General features: G+C 38.3%; 1 protein-coding gene across 6 annotated transcripts in view; it reads right to left on the reverse strand.

The window, feature by feature from the left end:
* Nucleotides 1–14,086, reverse strand: part of nelfcd (negative elongation factor complex member C/D) — a 17,958-nt gene extending 3,872 nt beyond the window's left edge. Inside the window, exons 1-12 of one of the 6 annotated variants that reach the window (XM_060868539.1) lie at nt 13,924–14,086; nt 13,608–13,723; nt 9,120–9,229; nt 8,345–8,454; nt 8,061–8,168; nt 7,141–7,293; nt 3,435–3,523; nt 1,570–1,750; nt 1,211–1,345; nt 870–1,009; nt 650–764; nt 409–504 (exon numbers count right to left, since the gene is read on the reverse strand). In XM_060868539.1, the coding sequence (XP_060724522.1) occupies nt 409–504; nt 650–764; nt 870–1,009; nt 1,211–1,345; nt 1,570–1,750; nt 3,435–3,523; nt 7,141–7,293; nt 8,061–8,168; nt 8,345–8,454; nt 9,120–9,229; nt 13,608–13,723; nt 13,924–13,980 (1,410 nt within the window). In that variant the 5' untranslated portion in view covers nt 13,981–14,086. Of the gene's footprint in view, nt 1–408; nt 505–649; nt 765–869; nt 1,010–1,210; nt 1,346–1,569; nt 1,751–3,434; nt 3,566–7,140; nt 7,294–8,060; nt 8,169–8,344; nt 8,455–9,119; nt 9,230–13,607; nt 13,744–13,904 lie in introns of all 6 variants that reach the window. The other 5 variants (XM_060868537.1, XM_060868538.1, XM_060868543.1 and 2 more) reach the window with 5 other exon arrangements.
* Between the last annotated feature and the right edge of the window lie 75 nt (nt 14,087–14,161).

The raw sequence follows: 14,161 nt of genomic DNA on the forward strand, positions 1-14,161 counted from the left end.
TGACAAGGTGCAAGGTGCAGAGGTCTTAGTGAGAGTTACAGGAATCGCTTGATTGCAGTGTTTGCCTCAAAATGTTGTGCAATTTTCAGTACATTTTTATTTATTATTACTTTTGTCAGTTTCAAGTTACAGTTTTAGTTCAGTGACCATTGTGGGTTTTTCTTTCTTTAATGGAAAGGTACCAACAATTTTGTCCACATGTCTATATATTTTGGTTTGTTACAAGTTGTAACAGAAGCCAAATTAGACCATTAGAATCACCATTATGAGTTGTATGCATCATCTCATCGTGGACTTGTTAAAGGACATACAAAAATTAGCACAGTAAGTCTAATACATTAAAAGTTTTGAACAAGTGTAATTTGCAGCTTATGTGTGGGGTTAGGGTATGTGTAAACAGAAATGTACCTGTTCCATGACATCAAGTTGAGAATGCTCCGTTTCAAATAGTTTGATGAGTAGCTGCAGAACCTGTGGGTGTAGGAGTTGATGGCATGTACTGATCTGATAAGGGAACAAACAGACAGACAAAAAAGTGTTACAGTTAACCCAATACTTCCATACCTCTTGAACTACAACTTCCAAATCTGCAGCAAAAGCACACCATATGATTGTGTAAAAGCAGTGTATAAATTACACAAAATTTTACCTCATCCAGTAAGGCCAAATGGATGGGGGTGTGATCTGTCTGCAGCTGAAAATAACGAGGTTCTGACACAGTCCAATCAACCCACTTTAACACCCCCATTGCTACTACAGGAAACCTGACACACAAAAGTATGGATTACAAAACAAAGAATCAACCAACATAAAAGTGCACATTTTTACATGTAATACTGAAAAAGCTTATATTTACTGCATGCTCACACCTGATACATTGGTACAGAGTGCCGAGTTCTGCCACTAGCTCTGTTGCTCCTTTATTCTCATTACAGCACAGATTATGAACAGTCTCAATGGCTTTGGAGGTGGACTTAAGTTCATCCTTATTGATATTTACACGCTTGTTCTGAGCAAAAAGTAAAAGACATATACAATAAAAGGTGTCAAAAGTTTACGCAATTGTTGTGGTAACATTATCCTTAATTAAAATACATTTTTGTGGCAATATTCTATATTTTAGTACCCACTGTGAATACCTTAATATTAAATTATTTCAATTATATAATATGACAACTCTGACAGAAATCAACCTTTGTCCTTTTCATACCTTTTTCCATGTCTCCACCACACTAGCTGCATAGGCCAGAATGTGAATATATTTGTGTTTATGGTCCTGGTTTATCTTGGCTCCAGGTTTAAATAAAGACTGCATAAACAGATCTAGGAAGGCTGGAACACGGATCTGAATACCCACATAATGTTATGGTTAATTATGTACCACTAATATGTAAAATATGACATACAAATGTAAAGATTTAAGTTGAAAACAGGCATGTATAGGCGGCAATGGTGACATAACCTAACACTGTAATAAATGACTTCTTAACATTTACTTTAGGTAAACATTTAACAAAAGTAAAAACATGCATCTGCTTTAAAGTAAACTCAAAATAAATCCAGCTTGACCAAGTGGAGTCTGACCAGTTCCACAGGTGGAGGGTCCATACTGCTGAACATCTTAAAAAGAACTGTGATATCTGCTGGATTAAGTGCCCCTTTGGACAGCATTGCCCCGAGAGCCTGGCAGGCACGTGGGTACGCTGCTGCTGTCCCTAGTGCTAGTGTGATCTGACTTGCATCATGACCACTAGGAACACAATAAAATACATAAACATAGACAAAATACAAAACATAAATAGAATGTTAACAATCCATACACAACAATTCTCTGACAAATGATCTATTTATTTTTTTACATTTTAAATGTTACAGCAAAATTTAATTAGGGTGGGTAGGCACAGTACAGTAAATGTATTTTTCTTGTTGTTGCTGTTGTTTATTACAATAATAATAGTTATTATTATTGTTACTGTTATTATTTTTATTAATTAAGATATTTTATTAGTTTTTGGTATATCATAATAAGTAACCTCCTTTTATAATGTTATAGTAGTAGTGTTGTCATACGTGTTAACATTTCTTCAAATCATCCTGCACTGCAATCATACCTCTACTGCAACTGTCTTCAGTTCCTGCTTGGTCTTGGGGCATTTTCCCTTCAGTTTTTTCTTCAGCAAGTGAAATGCATGCTCAATCGGATTCAGGTCAGGTGATTGACTTGGCCATTGCATAACATTCCACTTTTTTCCCTTTAAAAAACTCTTTGGTTGCTTTTGCAGTATGCTTTGGGTCATTGTCTATCTGCACTGTGAAGCGCCATCCAATGAGTTCTGAAGCATTTGGCTGAATATGAGCAGATAATATTGCCCGAAACACTTCAGAATTCATTCTGCTGCTTTTGTCAGCAGTCACATCATCAATAAATACAAGAGAACCAGTTCCATTGGCAGCCATACATGCCCACGCCATGACACTACCACCACCATGCTTTACTGATGAGGTGGTATGCTTAGGATCATGAGCAGTTCCTTTCCTTCTCTTCCCATCACTCTGGTATAAGTTGATCTTGGTCTCATCTGTCCATAGGATGTTGTTCCAGAACTGTGGAGGCTTTTTTAGATGTTGTTTTGCAAACTCTAATCTGGCCTTCCTGTTTTTGAGGCTCACCAATGGTTTACATTTTGTGGTGAACTCTCTGTATTCACGCTGGTGAAGTCTTCTCTTGATTGTTGACTTTGACACACATACACCTACCTCCTGGAGAGTGTTCTTGATCTGGCCAACTGTTGTGAAGGGTGTTCACAACAGGACGGCGCTTCACAGTGCAGATAGACAATGACCCAAAGCATACTGCAAAAGCAACCAAAGAGTTTTTTTAAGGGAAAAAAGTGGAATGTTATGCAATGGCCAAGTCAATCACCTGATCTGAATCCGATTGAGCATGCATTTCACTTGCTGAAGAAAAAACTGAAGGTAAAATGCCCAAAGAACAAGCAGGAACTGAAGACAGTTGCAGTAGAGGCCTGGCAGAGCATCACCAGGGATGAAACCCAGCGTCTGGTGATGTCTATGTGTTCCAGACTTCAGGCTGTAATTGACTGTAAAGGATTTGCAACCAAGTATTAAAAAAAAAAAATGAAAGTTTGAATTATGATTATTATTCTGTCCCATTACTTTTGGTCCCTTAACAAGTGGGAGGCTCATATGCAAACTGTTGTAATTCCTACACTGTTCACCTGATTTGGATGTAAATGCCATCAAATTAAAGCTGACAGTCTGCAGTTAAAGCACAACTTGTTCGTTTCATTTCAAATCCATTGTGGGGGTGTATAGAGCCAAAAATGTTAAAATTGTGTCAAATGTCCCAATATTTATGGACCTGACTGTACATGCCCTTTAAAAAGTGAGTCTTATTTAATATCTTACTGCACCTCTGTAGAGCAAACTTCTGGACTTCCTGCCCAATGCGACGAACAACCGATCCACCCTGCTCCTCCTGTGCCAGAATGGTCATCATGGCCTGAGCAAAAAGGTATGTGTGCTCACCATGACACACCATCTTCTGCTCAACAGACAGAATACACATGCAATTGATGTACTGTAGTAGCTTTGAAAACTAATGTAAAAAAAAAATGTATAGACCCTCTGCAACTATAAATCTGGCAACCTAGACATTTCAAATAAAATAAATTTGGAGCAATCATGAGCTCTGTATTATTTAACACCGTGTAGATCTATAGACATACCTGCAAACTCACAAGAGGTGAGGGGGGGTGGGGGGGGGGGTGATTGAGAACTTAAAATGAAGCACTCTGACAAGAACATAAAGGGAAAAGACAACATTTGCTTCAAGTGAAAAAAGCACTTTTACCAAAATTTCTTGTATATAATAAAAAGAGAAATAATTTTTCTCTGTACAGTTTGAGTGCCTTGGAACCAGGGGCGGTTCTAGACCTTTTTTAGGGTGGCTCCAGCCCCCTGTCTGTCATCTCAGCCACCCTAAAACTATAAGTATAATTTTTACTTTCATAAATAATAAAAATTACGTTAAAATGCAGGACATGTCGTGGATGGGAAAGAAAATTATTTATCAGTTTGATCCAAGAGCGATTTTTTTACTTTGCTTTTTACGCTTTTACGCGTGCGTTGTAGTCTTTCAAAAGTGCGTTATTTCAACGGAGAAGCACAGGTACGCGCACGCGCAGTCAGGGCTGGATGCGTTTATCTATAATGTTAATCGCCGCAAAGACGGCAACCAAAAGCAGTGAAATTTCACAATTCTTATTACCAGAGTTGTCATATAATATATAATATAAAACTCTTCTTGTTTTAAATTCTCACTGAGGGCTAAGTACGGTGGCCGGGAAGTGCAAAACAAATTAACAAAACCCAAACCAAATTAACAAAACCCAAACCAAATTAACAAAACCGAAAACACATTAACAAAACCGAAAACACATTAACAAAACCCAAACCAAATTAACAAAACCCAAACCAAATTAACAAAACCCAAACCAAATTAACAAGTCAGACAACCCGGAAGCGGTTGGTATAATTTGTTAATGGAAACTTACCATCATCGGACGAGACACCTTTCATTCACCTTTATATCTTTAATGACAGTCGTCTTGTCCAATGATCGGTAAGTTTCCATTCACAAACTATACCTACCGCTTCCGGGTTGTCTAAATCGGTGCATGAAACACATTAACAAATCAGAAAACAAATTAACAAATCAGAAAACAAATGAACAAATCAGAAAACACAACGACATTTCAGACAACCCAGAAGCGGTTGGTACAGTTTGTGATTGGACAAGACACCTGTCACTCAAAGTATACATGAAGTTCAACAGTCTGCCACAGGGAAAAGTTGGAATGGCTGGATGGAATGGATTACTGTGGATTAATTCTGTTATTTTCTTGAACGGAGAACTTTATTTAAACGGAGAACTTTACACATTACGCATAAGATTCCATACCTGTATATCTTGAGTGACAGGTGTCTTGTCCAATGATCGGTAAGTTTCCATTCAAAAACGATACACTACCGTTTCTGGGTTGTCTGACTTGTCGTTGTGTTTTCGGATTTGTTAATTTGGTTTGGGTTTTGTCAATGTGTTTTCGGATTTGTTAATTTGGTTTGGGTTTTGTCAATGTGTTTTCGGATTTGTTAATTTGGTTTGGGTTTTGTTAATGTGTTTTCGGTTTTGTTAATTTGTTTTGCACTTCCCGGCCACCGTAGGCTAAGCCCCCCTAAAGATGAAATCCTAAAACCGCCCCTGCTTGGAACCTTAATAAATTGATGAACACAAATATATAAGACGCGAGGATGATTGAGACGTGAGGCGTCATCTGCTTACTAGTGCTTCACACTCCAGTCCAGTTGGTGGCGGTGAATGCACCAAAAGTTGGTTTGCCATCCGCCATAAAAAGTCATTAGAAGTAAAGACGCGAGGCATCAGCTTGATAGGATGGTTTACTACGCTGCGTCCAAAACCGCCGCCTCAGCACTACTTCGCCTAATTATTGGATGGAAGTAAGCGGTTTCGGACGCAACTGAAAGAAGGCCCCCCCACCCCCCAACTAAAAACTCTTCGGATCTACACGATTCACACAGATGACATATTTTGATTAAAAACGGCGAATTTCGCCGAAAAGCGACTAGTTTGCAGGTATGTATAGAGTATTTTAGTGGTTTTAAATAGCCAGAATTAAAGTCGTTTTTTCTAAAATGCAGTGCTGTGCTGTTGAGTGTCAGAATTGGAGAAGTACTAATAAACACATTCAATTTGACCAGATCTATAGAAACTGACTAAAACCGTAGATGACTGTTGTTAAAGACACATTGGGAGGGATAATTGGTCTGATGAGCTCTCCATGCATCTCATCTGACTAAAGATCAGTTGGCATACTATGAATTTAACAGGCTTAGCTTGCTTGTTAGTTATATACTATGCCTAATTTCTATTGTTTAAAAACCTATGAAGCATGCTAAAACCTACATAAAGAAACTAGATATTTATCAAGTGAAAATACTGGAACAAATGTTTCTTCCAACCTAGGTGTTAAACCTCTTAAATTGACTGTTTCTACAAATTAATAGAATAGAATTTAAAAAGTAAAACATCATTCATAAAAATTAGGCACAACCAATACAAGATTTTGCAATGTCTTAAAAACCACTGTTGTACTACCAACCAGGCTTCATACAGGTCAGGCAAGGAAAACAACAGCAGTTGAGGATGTTTGTGACATCACCAACAACCTCAACAGAGCAGCAATCACAATTCACTGTTCAAAGGAGACTTTGAGAGCACAACAATATAGATGCCATAACAAAAGATGTAAACCACTCATCAGCAGTAAGAAACAGAAGGCCAGAGTGGAAAAGACATTCAAAAGATGAGCCACGAAAGTTCTCCAACTAAAATTACAAGCTCTAACAAGGTGACAGAAAAGCTAAAGTGTGCAAATGAAAAAGATCGGCTCACAATCCAAAAAATACAAGCTCATTAATTCCAGCACGATGTATGTAATGTCATGAGACATGGGCTGGCATGGCTGCTTCTGGAACGGGCTCACAAAGCTTTATTGATGAATTTACAGGGAAATGCTAATTAAAAATCTTATGGAACTTAGTAACATTGAACCAAGAATCCACATCCACAAATACCCAAAAAACACCGTCCTTCATTAAGGGAAATTAGTGTTATACTGGCCAAGTCATTCACTAGACATTAAGCTAAATGAGCATGCATTTCCTGAAAAGGAGACAAAAGAGAGAAACAAACAAAACCAATAGCAACTGAAGAAAAAGCATGAAAAAGCATCATAAAAAATAAAATGAAACAGTTTGATGCCTTTTTTGTCGCAGGATTGGTGCAGGTATTGCAACCATGCTATAGGCAACAAATATTAAGTATGATTTACATTAACACTAAGTTCCAATACTTTTACTCAATTAAAAATGGATACACTTAAAGTAATTTTGATATAGAAACTACCTTGATCAGATAACTAAATGGCCATTTCTTAAAGAATGAAAGAAACAAAATATATTATGCGATCCAGTATAGCCTTGGTTTTAAAGGAGTGGTACTTTAACAGTAGCATGCAATTCTTTTCCAAAACTTACAGCAAACTCTGGTATGTTTTTCTCAAGGTTCTGTTCTCCCCCATCAAGCAGTGTGGAGAGCGATGTACGTAACACTCGGGAGAAAACCTCTAGCTGCTGACAGGCTGTAGACACACTCGTGATCTCCCCTTGGTATCCTGCGTCCGAGATCAGCTAACCATCATCAAGGCCAATGAACATACAAATCAGAAAGAACAGAAGCACTCACAATAAAGAGAACTAATCCATTAAAAATGTAATTAAACTCTTAACTGTGTAGTTGAAAAACATCCTTAAATAAATAAGTTACTTATTTTCTAGTTATTACTTCTTTCCACAAGCCATCAGACTCCTTAATAACTGTACTGAACTGTACTGAGCACAACACACAGGCACACACAAACTGTATGGACTGTACAGACCTACACCAAATACAGTCTTCCAATATACATCCATCAAACTGTTTACATGCTGTTTTGCACACTGTTTTTGCTCTTTGAACATCCTGTCTCACATTTTAGACGATTGCTGTTTTGCACAATCCTTTACAATATCTCAGGTAACTGCTGCTATTATACTGTGATCATTCCAGTATTTCTGCATTTACACTGGTCTGCGCTGTTTCTATTTATTGTCTTTTTTGTAATGTCTTGTATTTTTTGTTTGCACTGTCTTTTGTCCTGCATTGTCTTGTTTGTCTCGTCTTGCACTGTTTGCACAGATGCACTTTATGTGGTTAGGACTGATTTACTAAGTCCTTAGCTCTGTCTTTGTTTTATGTAGCAACATGGTCCTGGAGAAATGTTGTCTCATTTCACTGTGTACTGCAACGGTTGAAATGACAATAAAAGCTTCTTGGCTTGACTTAATTGTTAATAATTGTTAAATAGAGAAAGTGATACTACTCTATACAGCTTCTCACAAAAAGAGTTTTGTGTTACCTTGACTGTGAAGTTAAGCATCAGGCAGTCTGGATGAGCTTCAGCTAGTTTGTAAAAGAGATCTCTCCATGTAGTATGAGCAATCATCTGCTCGAGCCATGCTGGTGTCTAAAAAAACAAAACAAAACAAAAAAAAACAGCAGATTACACACAATATATAAAAATAAAAATGTTTTTATTCAGTTTAAATGCTATTATTGCAGGAGCTGACTGATACTTCACAACATTTAATCATGTTTTAACAATACATACATGATAACAATAAGAATAAAGCAAAACTTTACCTCTCCTTCTACTGTAAAAATAGAGTCAGCTTTTTGTGGGTCAAAGTGTTTGATGAGAAGACTCTTCAAATGGTTTTCTACTCGTTCCTGCACCTGAGCTGGCTCCACACCTAGATACACATACAGGGTAATTGGTGCTGTTTATACAGGAGTTACTCAGGAGTTACTTAGTCATTCAGATAATTGCTAATACAGGAAGTTTAAATGTTTTCCTATTATTACATGGTTACACAACAAAATAATTTGCATAGAACATTTAGTAATAATAAAAACTTAAATATAGTAATCATTATTAATCAGTAGATTTATTTAAGTTAATAATTTATTTAAGATTCTATCATTTTATTGTCTGATACTAATAACTACTGCCCCTTGTAATGCCATATTACAGAACATTTGACCAGGACCACATTATCATCTTATATTCTTCACTCCCTCCGTCCACACCCTAATTCACTGGACTATCAGTGCAAAAGCTAATGATTACATTTACATACATTTACAGCATTTGGCAGACACCCTTTTCCAGAGCAATTTATATTTAAGTTATACAACTGAGCAAATGAGGGTTAAGGGCTTTGCACAGGGGCCGAGCGGTGGCAGATTGGTGGACCTGGGAATCAAACACAACCAATCAGTAATCCATCACCTTATGCACTAGGCTACTACATCCCCATTATTCCTATAATGATTATGCAATTGTTATACCTGCTTTTAGCTTGTGTGTACTAATCATGATTCATATTTATGGTTGTCAACAATCTTAGATTCTCACCCATCTGAATGAGCCACTCAGCCAGCAGGTTCACTGTTTGCGCCACAGCAGTATAATTCTCCGACAGGAGTTGAATAACATGCTCAGGGGAACCACCTGCCTGAAAATAGCTGGAGCCGTGAAAGACACATGGATAAATGACGTGTAGGATTTGTTAATTACAAAAGGTAAATTATCTCTTAGTTTTTGTGTTTTTCAGTACAGTTAAACTAGCCGCTCTTTGTGAATGCATGGTAACAGCTCCAAAGGCAGCTGTCAGAATAGTCGTAAACTCCAACACAACCCAAAAAAATTTATCATTTTAAATACAGGAAGTCTCTGACATCAAAATATTTATATTTTACTTCAGTTTACTGCTGAACTAAAATGAATAAAATAAAAAATTTTAATCTCACTCACAGTCCTGTGCTCAAATCAGAATTAATTAATGTAACTTTAAACTAATTTCAATTCAGAATCACAGATCAGTTAATATAACTGGGCCAGGAGGCAGGAGGCTCTGTTTAATCCATAATAAAATGCACATTTCAATTGGTAGGCGATCAAATTATCTTAAATTAATTTAGTGATTTTGTACACTATGTTCAAAACAAATATGGAAAATAATTTTACTGTAGAAACCAAGTACACGCCTTCAATATTTCTTAACAGCAGTGACTTGTTTCAGTAGGATAATACATCCTGCCAACCTCCTGTTGGCACCCCATAAAAAGAACTAATCACCAAAACTATGCCATTCGTTTGTGCTACGTTTGTGCTGATTTGTGCTGCAAAAACGAACGTTTGTGCTGGTTTGGTGTTTGAGATATTAAACATTATTTTTTTTACCGTGTGACGTCACTTTCCACCCCACATCGCCCAAATCTCTCAAAACCGGCTTAGTTCGTTTGTGCTCGATTTGTGCCCATTTGTGCCGTTACAACAAACACTGTATCTGTTTTCCTTCCTGAGATATAACCAAAATATTTTCGGGAGTTGTGACGTCACTCTCCACCCCAGTTCGTCTAAATCTCACAAAACTGGTGTCATTCGTTTGTGCTCGATTTGTGCCGGTTCGCACCGCTAAAATAAACATTGAATCTTATTCCCTTCCTTAGAAATAACAAATACAATACGGGACAGTGATGCCACTCTCCACCCCACTTCGTCCAATTTGGACAAAACCGGTGGCGTTCGTTTGTGCTCGATTTGTGTCTCTAAAATAAACATTGTATCAAATTTGCTTCCTTAAAAATAGCAAACAGAATAAAATAGCGGGTCTAAGGTGAGTCGATATCAGTAGCATACACCATCCATTTATGTGTCAGAATACATGGGACACAGTTCAAATAAACTGTTTAAAAGTTACTGTACAATGGTTAAGTGGCTTAATTTTTAAAAGAGACAAGTATAAATATAGCTGCAAGCAGCGATGACGGGCCTTCGCACGTTTTTTATCGCTATACAGTGCCTTCAAGAAAACAATGCACGGTAGGCAAGTGCATCAAGTGGGTAAATATCAGTGGACTATTTTATGTTGTTACTGACCCATTTGGGGACTGTAGGTAAATGAAACCCCACATTTTAGACAAATGGGGGCGCTAGTGAGCCACTTAAGAGACACACCTTTGTCTGACCTTTTTGTCCACACTTAACAGCCGACAAATGTGATGTATGTGTCAAATTTCAAGTTAATCTAAGCACGCCAAAAGCCTTAAATATGCCTGAAAAAGAAAGTAAAGTTTGACGCTTTGCCATGTGAACAGCGTTCAAGATAGCAAAAATCCCTACGCAATTTATCATCTACAACGTCTAAGCATCATGTTGACCACTTTTGGTGTGAATCGCATGAATTCCCTATGAGGAGTATATAAAAGTTCACCACATGCAACTGTTGTGACTGACACACTTCCTGGTGCCTGTTGGTGGCGCTATGTCCGAGATTCACAATAGGCACATAGATGCGATCGGAATCCTTGGCTGAACATACACACCGCGTGTCTTCCCGATAAGACATTTTTTGCTTTAGATATTAGACACTTCCTGTTTCTCTGAATTCGCCATAACTTTGTCGCCTCGCCATGGCAGCACCGTTCGAGATATCAAAAATCCCTAACGCAATTTAGCAAGTGCAATGTCTCGGCATCATGTTCACAACGTTTGATGTCAATCGCATGAATTCCCTAGGAGGAGTATTTAAAAGTTCACCGCATGCACTTATAAAACAATCCAAAATGGCGACTTCCTGTTGGGTGGAGCTCATAGTTTAGAGCGCGTAAGTTTTTCGGGTCGATGAGATCTATATGCGTACCAACTCTTGTACATGTGTGTATACATAATTGCCCGATCTGTGCACCAATGTTTGTTTTTGCATTACAGGGGGCGCTACAGAGCCCCCCTGCCACGCCCGTATTCCAATCTTTGTCCAATCCTAGTGTCGCGCGACTCTGACGTGTGTGCCAAATTTCAAGAGTTTTCGAGCATGTTAAGGGACCCCAATTGGCCAGTGTGGGAAGAAAAAAAATAAATAAATAAATAAATAAATTTTTAATACTCCCGAGGAAAAACAATAGGGCTTCGCACCATTCGGTGCTCAGGCCCTAATTAAACAAGCAAGGCTCTATTAATAGCCAACACATATTTTATAAGGCGCTCCTGCATGCATTTACAGTGTACAAATAATTCTGAGATTAATTAAAAAAGTAGAACACAAATATGGACCGATAGAAAAAAAAAATTTATTACACTTTTTCCCAAAAAAATTCCCAATAGAAGGCCGCAATGTACTGTTTTTTTTTTTTAGTTCTGAGTCATTTATTAAATCTATTCAAAACAGCTGATTCGTTCATTCAGAACGAAAGAAACCGTTTTAATGAATGGGTCATTGAATCACAAATAGAACCGGGTTGTCGTCCAAATCGCCTTAACCCGGTGCTATTTGTTTGTGCTGTATAACACCATATATAACTTATTTATTCCCTTCATAAAGAAATTATAAAATATCTGGAGGAGACGTGACCCCACGCAAGCCGTTCTATATACCTATTGTTTAAATACGGACACGCTTTTTTTGTGCTTGCGCGGTGCTGGTTTTTACTGTTTGCCGTGTTTTTCCCCATTTTAACTGTGGAGTTTAGCATTTTAGATCTGTGCTTGAAATTGTCAGGTAAATTGCCAGGTTTGCGTGACGTGAGTGCTCCTTAAGTGATTTTATAATTTCTCAAGAAGTGAATAAGTTCGTTTTTAAATGTTTTTCCTACCGCACAAATGGGCACAAATCGAGCACAAACGAACGCCACCGGTTTTGTCCGAATTGGACGAAGTGGGGTGGAGAGTGACGTCACTGTCCCGTATTGTATTTGTTATTTCTAAGAAAGGGAATAAGATTCAATGTTTATTTTAGCGGCGCGAACCGGCACAAATCGAGCACAATCGAATGGTACCTTTTTGGAGCGATTTAGACGGCACGGGGTGGAGAGTTACGTAACAGTCCCAAACAAGTATTTTTCCCAGTATATTTAAGAAGGGCTCGGAGATACCAGGTTAGTTTTAACGGCACAAACGGGCACAAATCGAGCACAAACGAACGCCACCGGTTTGGAGCGATTTGGACGGCACGGGGTGGAGAGTGACGTCACAGCTCCAAATTGTTTTTGTTATTTCTAAGAAGGGGAAATATACTTGACGTTCATTTCAACGGCACAAACCGGCACAAACGAATGACACCAGTTTTGTGTGATTTAGACGAACTGGTGGAGAGTGACGTCACAGTTCCCGAAAATATTTTGGTTATATCTCAGGAAAGAAAACAGATACAGTGTTTGTTTTAACGGCACAAAGGGGCACAAATCGAGCACAAACGAACTAAGCCGGTTTTGAGCGATTTGGGCGATGTGGAGTGGAAAGTGACGTCACACGGTCAGAAAAATAATGTTTAATACTCAAACACCAAACCAGCACAAACGTTCGTTTTTGCGGCACAAATCAGCACAAACGAATGGCATAGTTTTGGTGATTAGTTCTTTTTATGGGGTGCCAACTTCACGGAGGTATCCTGCCACACTGCAAAAAGAGTTCAGAATGATTTAAGGAAGATGACAGAGTTCAAGTCCAACACATGGAGACTTTAAGGATCTGCTGTTTGGTGCTAGACACCACAATACACCTCCATAGGGTTTGTGGACTCAATGCCTCGGTGAGTTTGAGTTGTTTTAAGGGAACAAAGGTGACCAACATAACACTAGGTGTAATTTCAAAGGTTCCTTTTATCAAAATAGCCACTGGTTCGATTAGTTTGACTCTAAACTGCAATTAATTTGTAAAAGTAATTAATTTCTATTTGAAGCACAGAGGTCACTGTGAACTGATGCCGAATGATGAACTGTTATCCGTAAATACCGTAAAGTCTCTAAAAGCCGCGCACCAAAACTTTAAATGCGTCTATATGTGTCGTTGTTTCAGGAAAGCGTCTGGTTTAACCGCAGTTTCTCGGCGTGAGACAGTACTCACGTTTTCAGCGTGTTAAACACTGTGGGCTCCATGATGTAATCCCTACTGGAGAACTTCTTCAAGCACTCATCTTGTACTTTATCGTCTGTCTCTGCATCCGCGTATCCGTCTTCGTCCTATAGAGAGTAGCAGGTTGCTAACAAATGAAGAAAACGCTAAACATCTTAAATTACATTAATTTATATATAAATGTTCAGTTAAGTCGAACTAATCGTGGACAATAAAATGTCCCACACTTGACTGCACTGGGAGATAAAATGCAGCAGTAAAGTCACAAAAGTTGAGCTTTAGCTTTACTATGAACATCTCTAGTCACCGCATTAGAGTCTTGCGCCTCCCAGTCTCCAGCACTGCTATAGTATTCTCCATCCATAATTATGTGTGGGTCGTAATGCAAAGCATCGAACTTGTTTTATAGATGGTTGCCTTTACAATCGTACAACACTCTAAACAAATGGCGCACATGTATGACGTCATTTCCGCCTTCGTCTGGTCTCAAACACAAAACGACCCTGACTGTTTAAAATCCTTAATTAATTCTTAATTCGGCGGTA

This window comes from Tachysurus vachellii, chromosome 4 (assembly GCF_030014155.1).
Source record: "Tachysurus vachellii isolate PV-2020 chromosome 4, HZAU_Pvac_v1, whole genome shotgun sequence".
Lineage (NCBI taxonomy): Eukaryota > Metazoa > Chordata > Actinopteri > Siluriformes > Bagridae > Tachysurus > Tachysurus vachellii.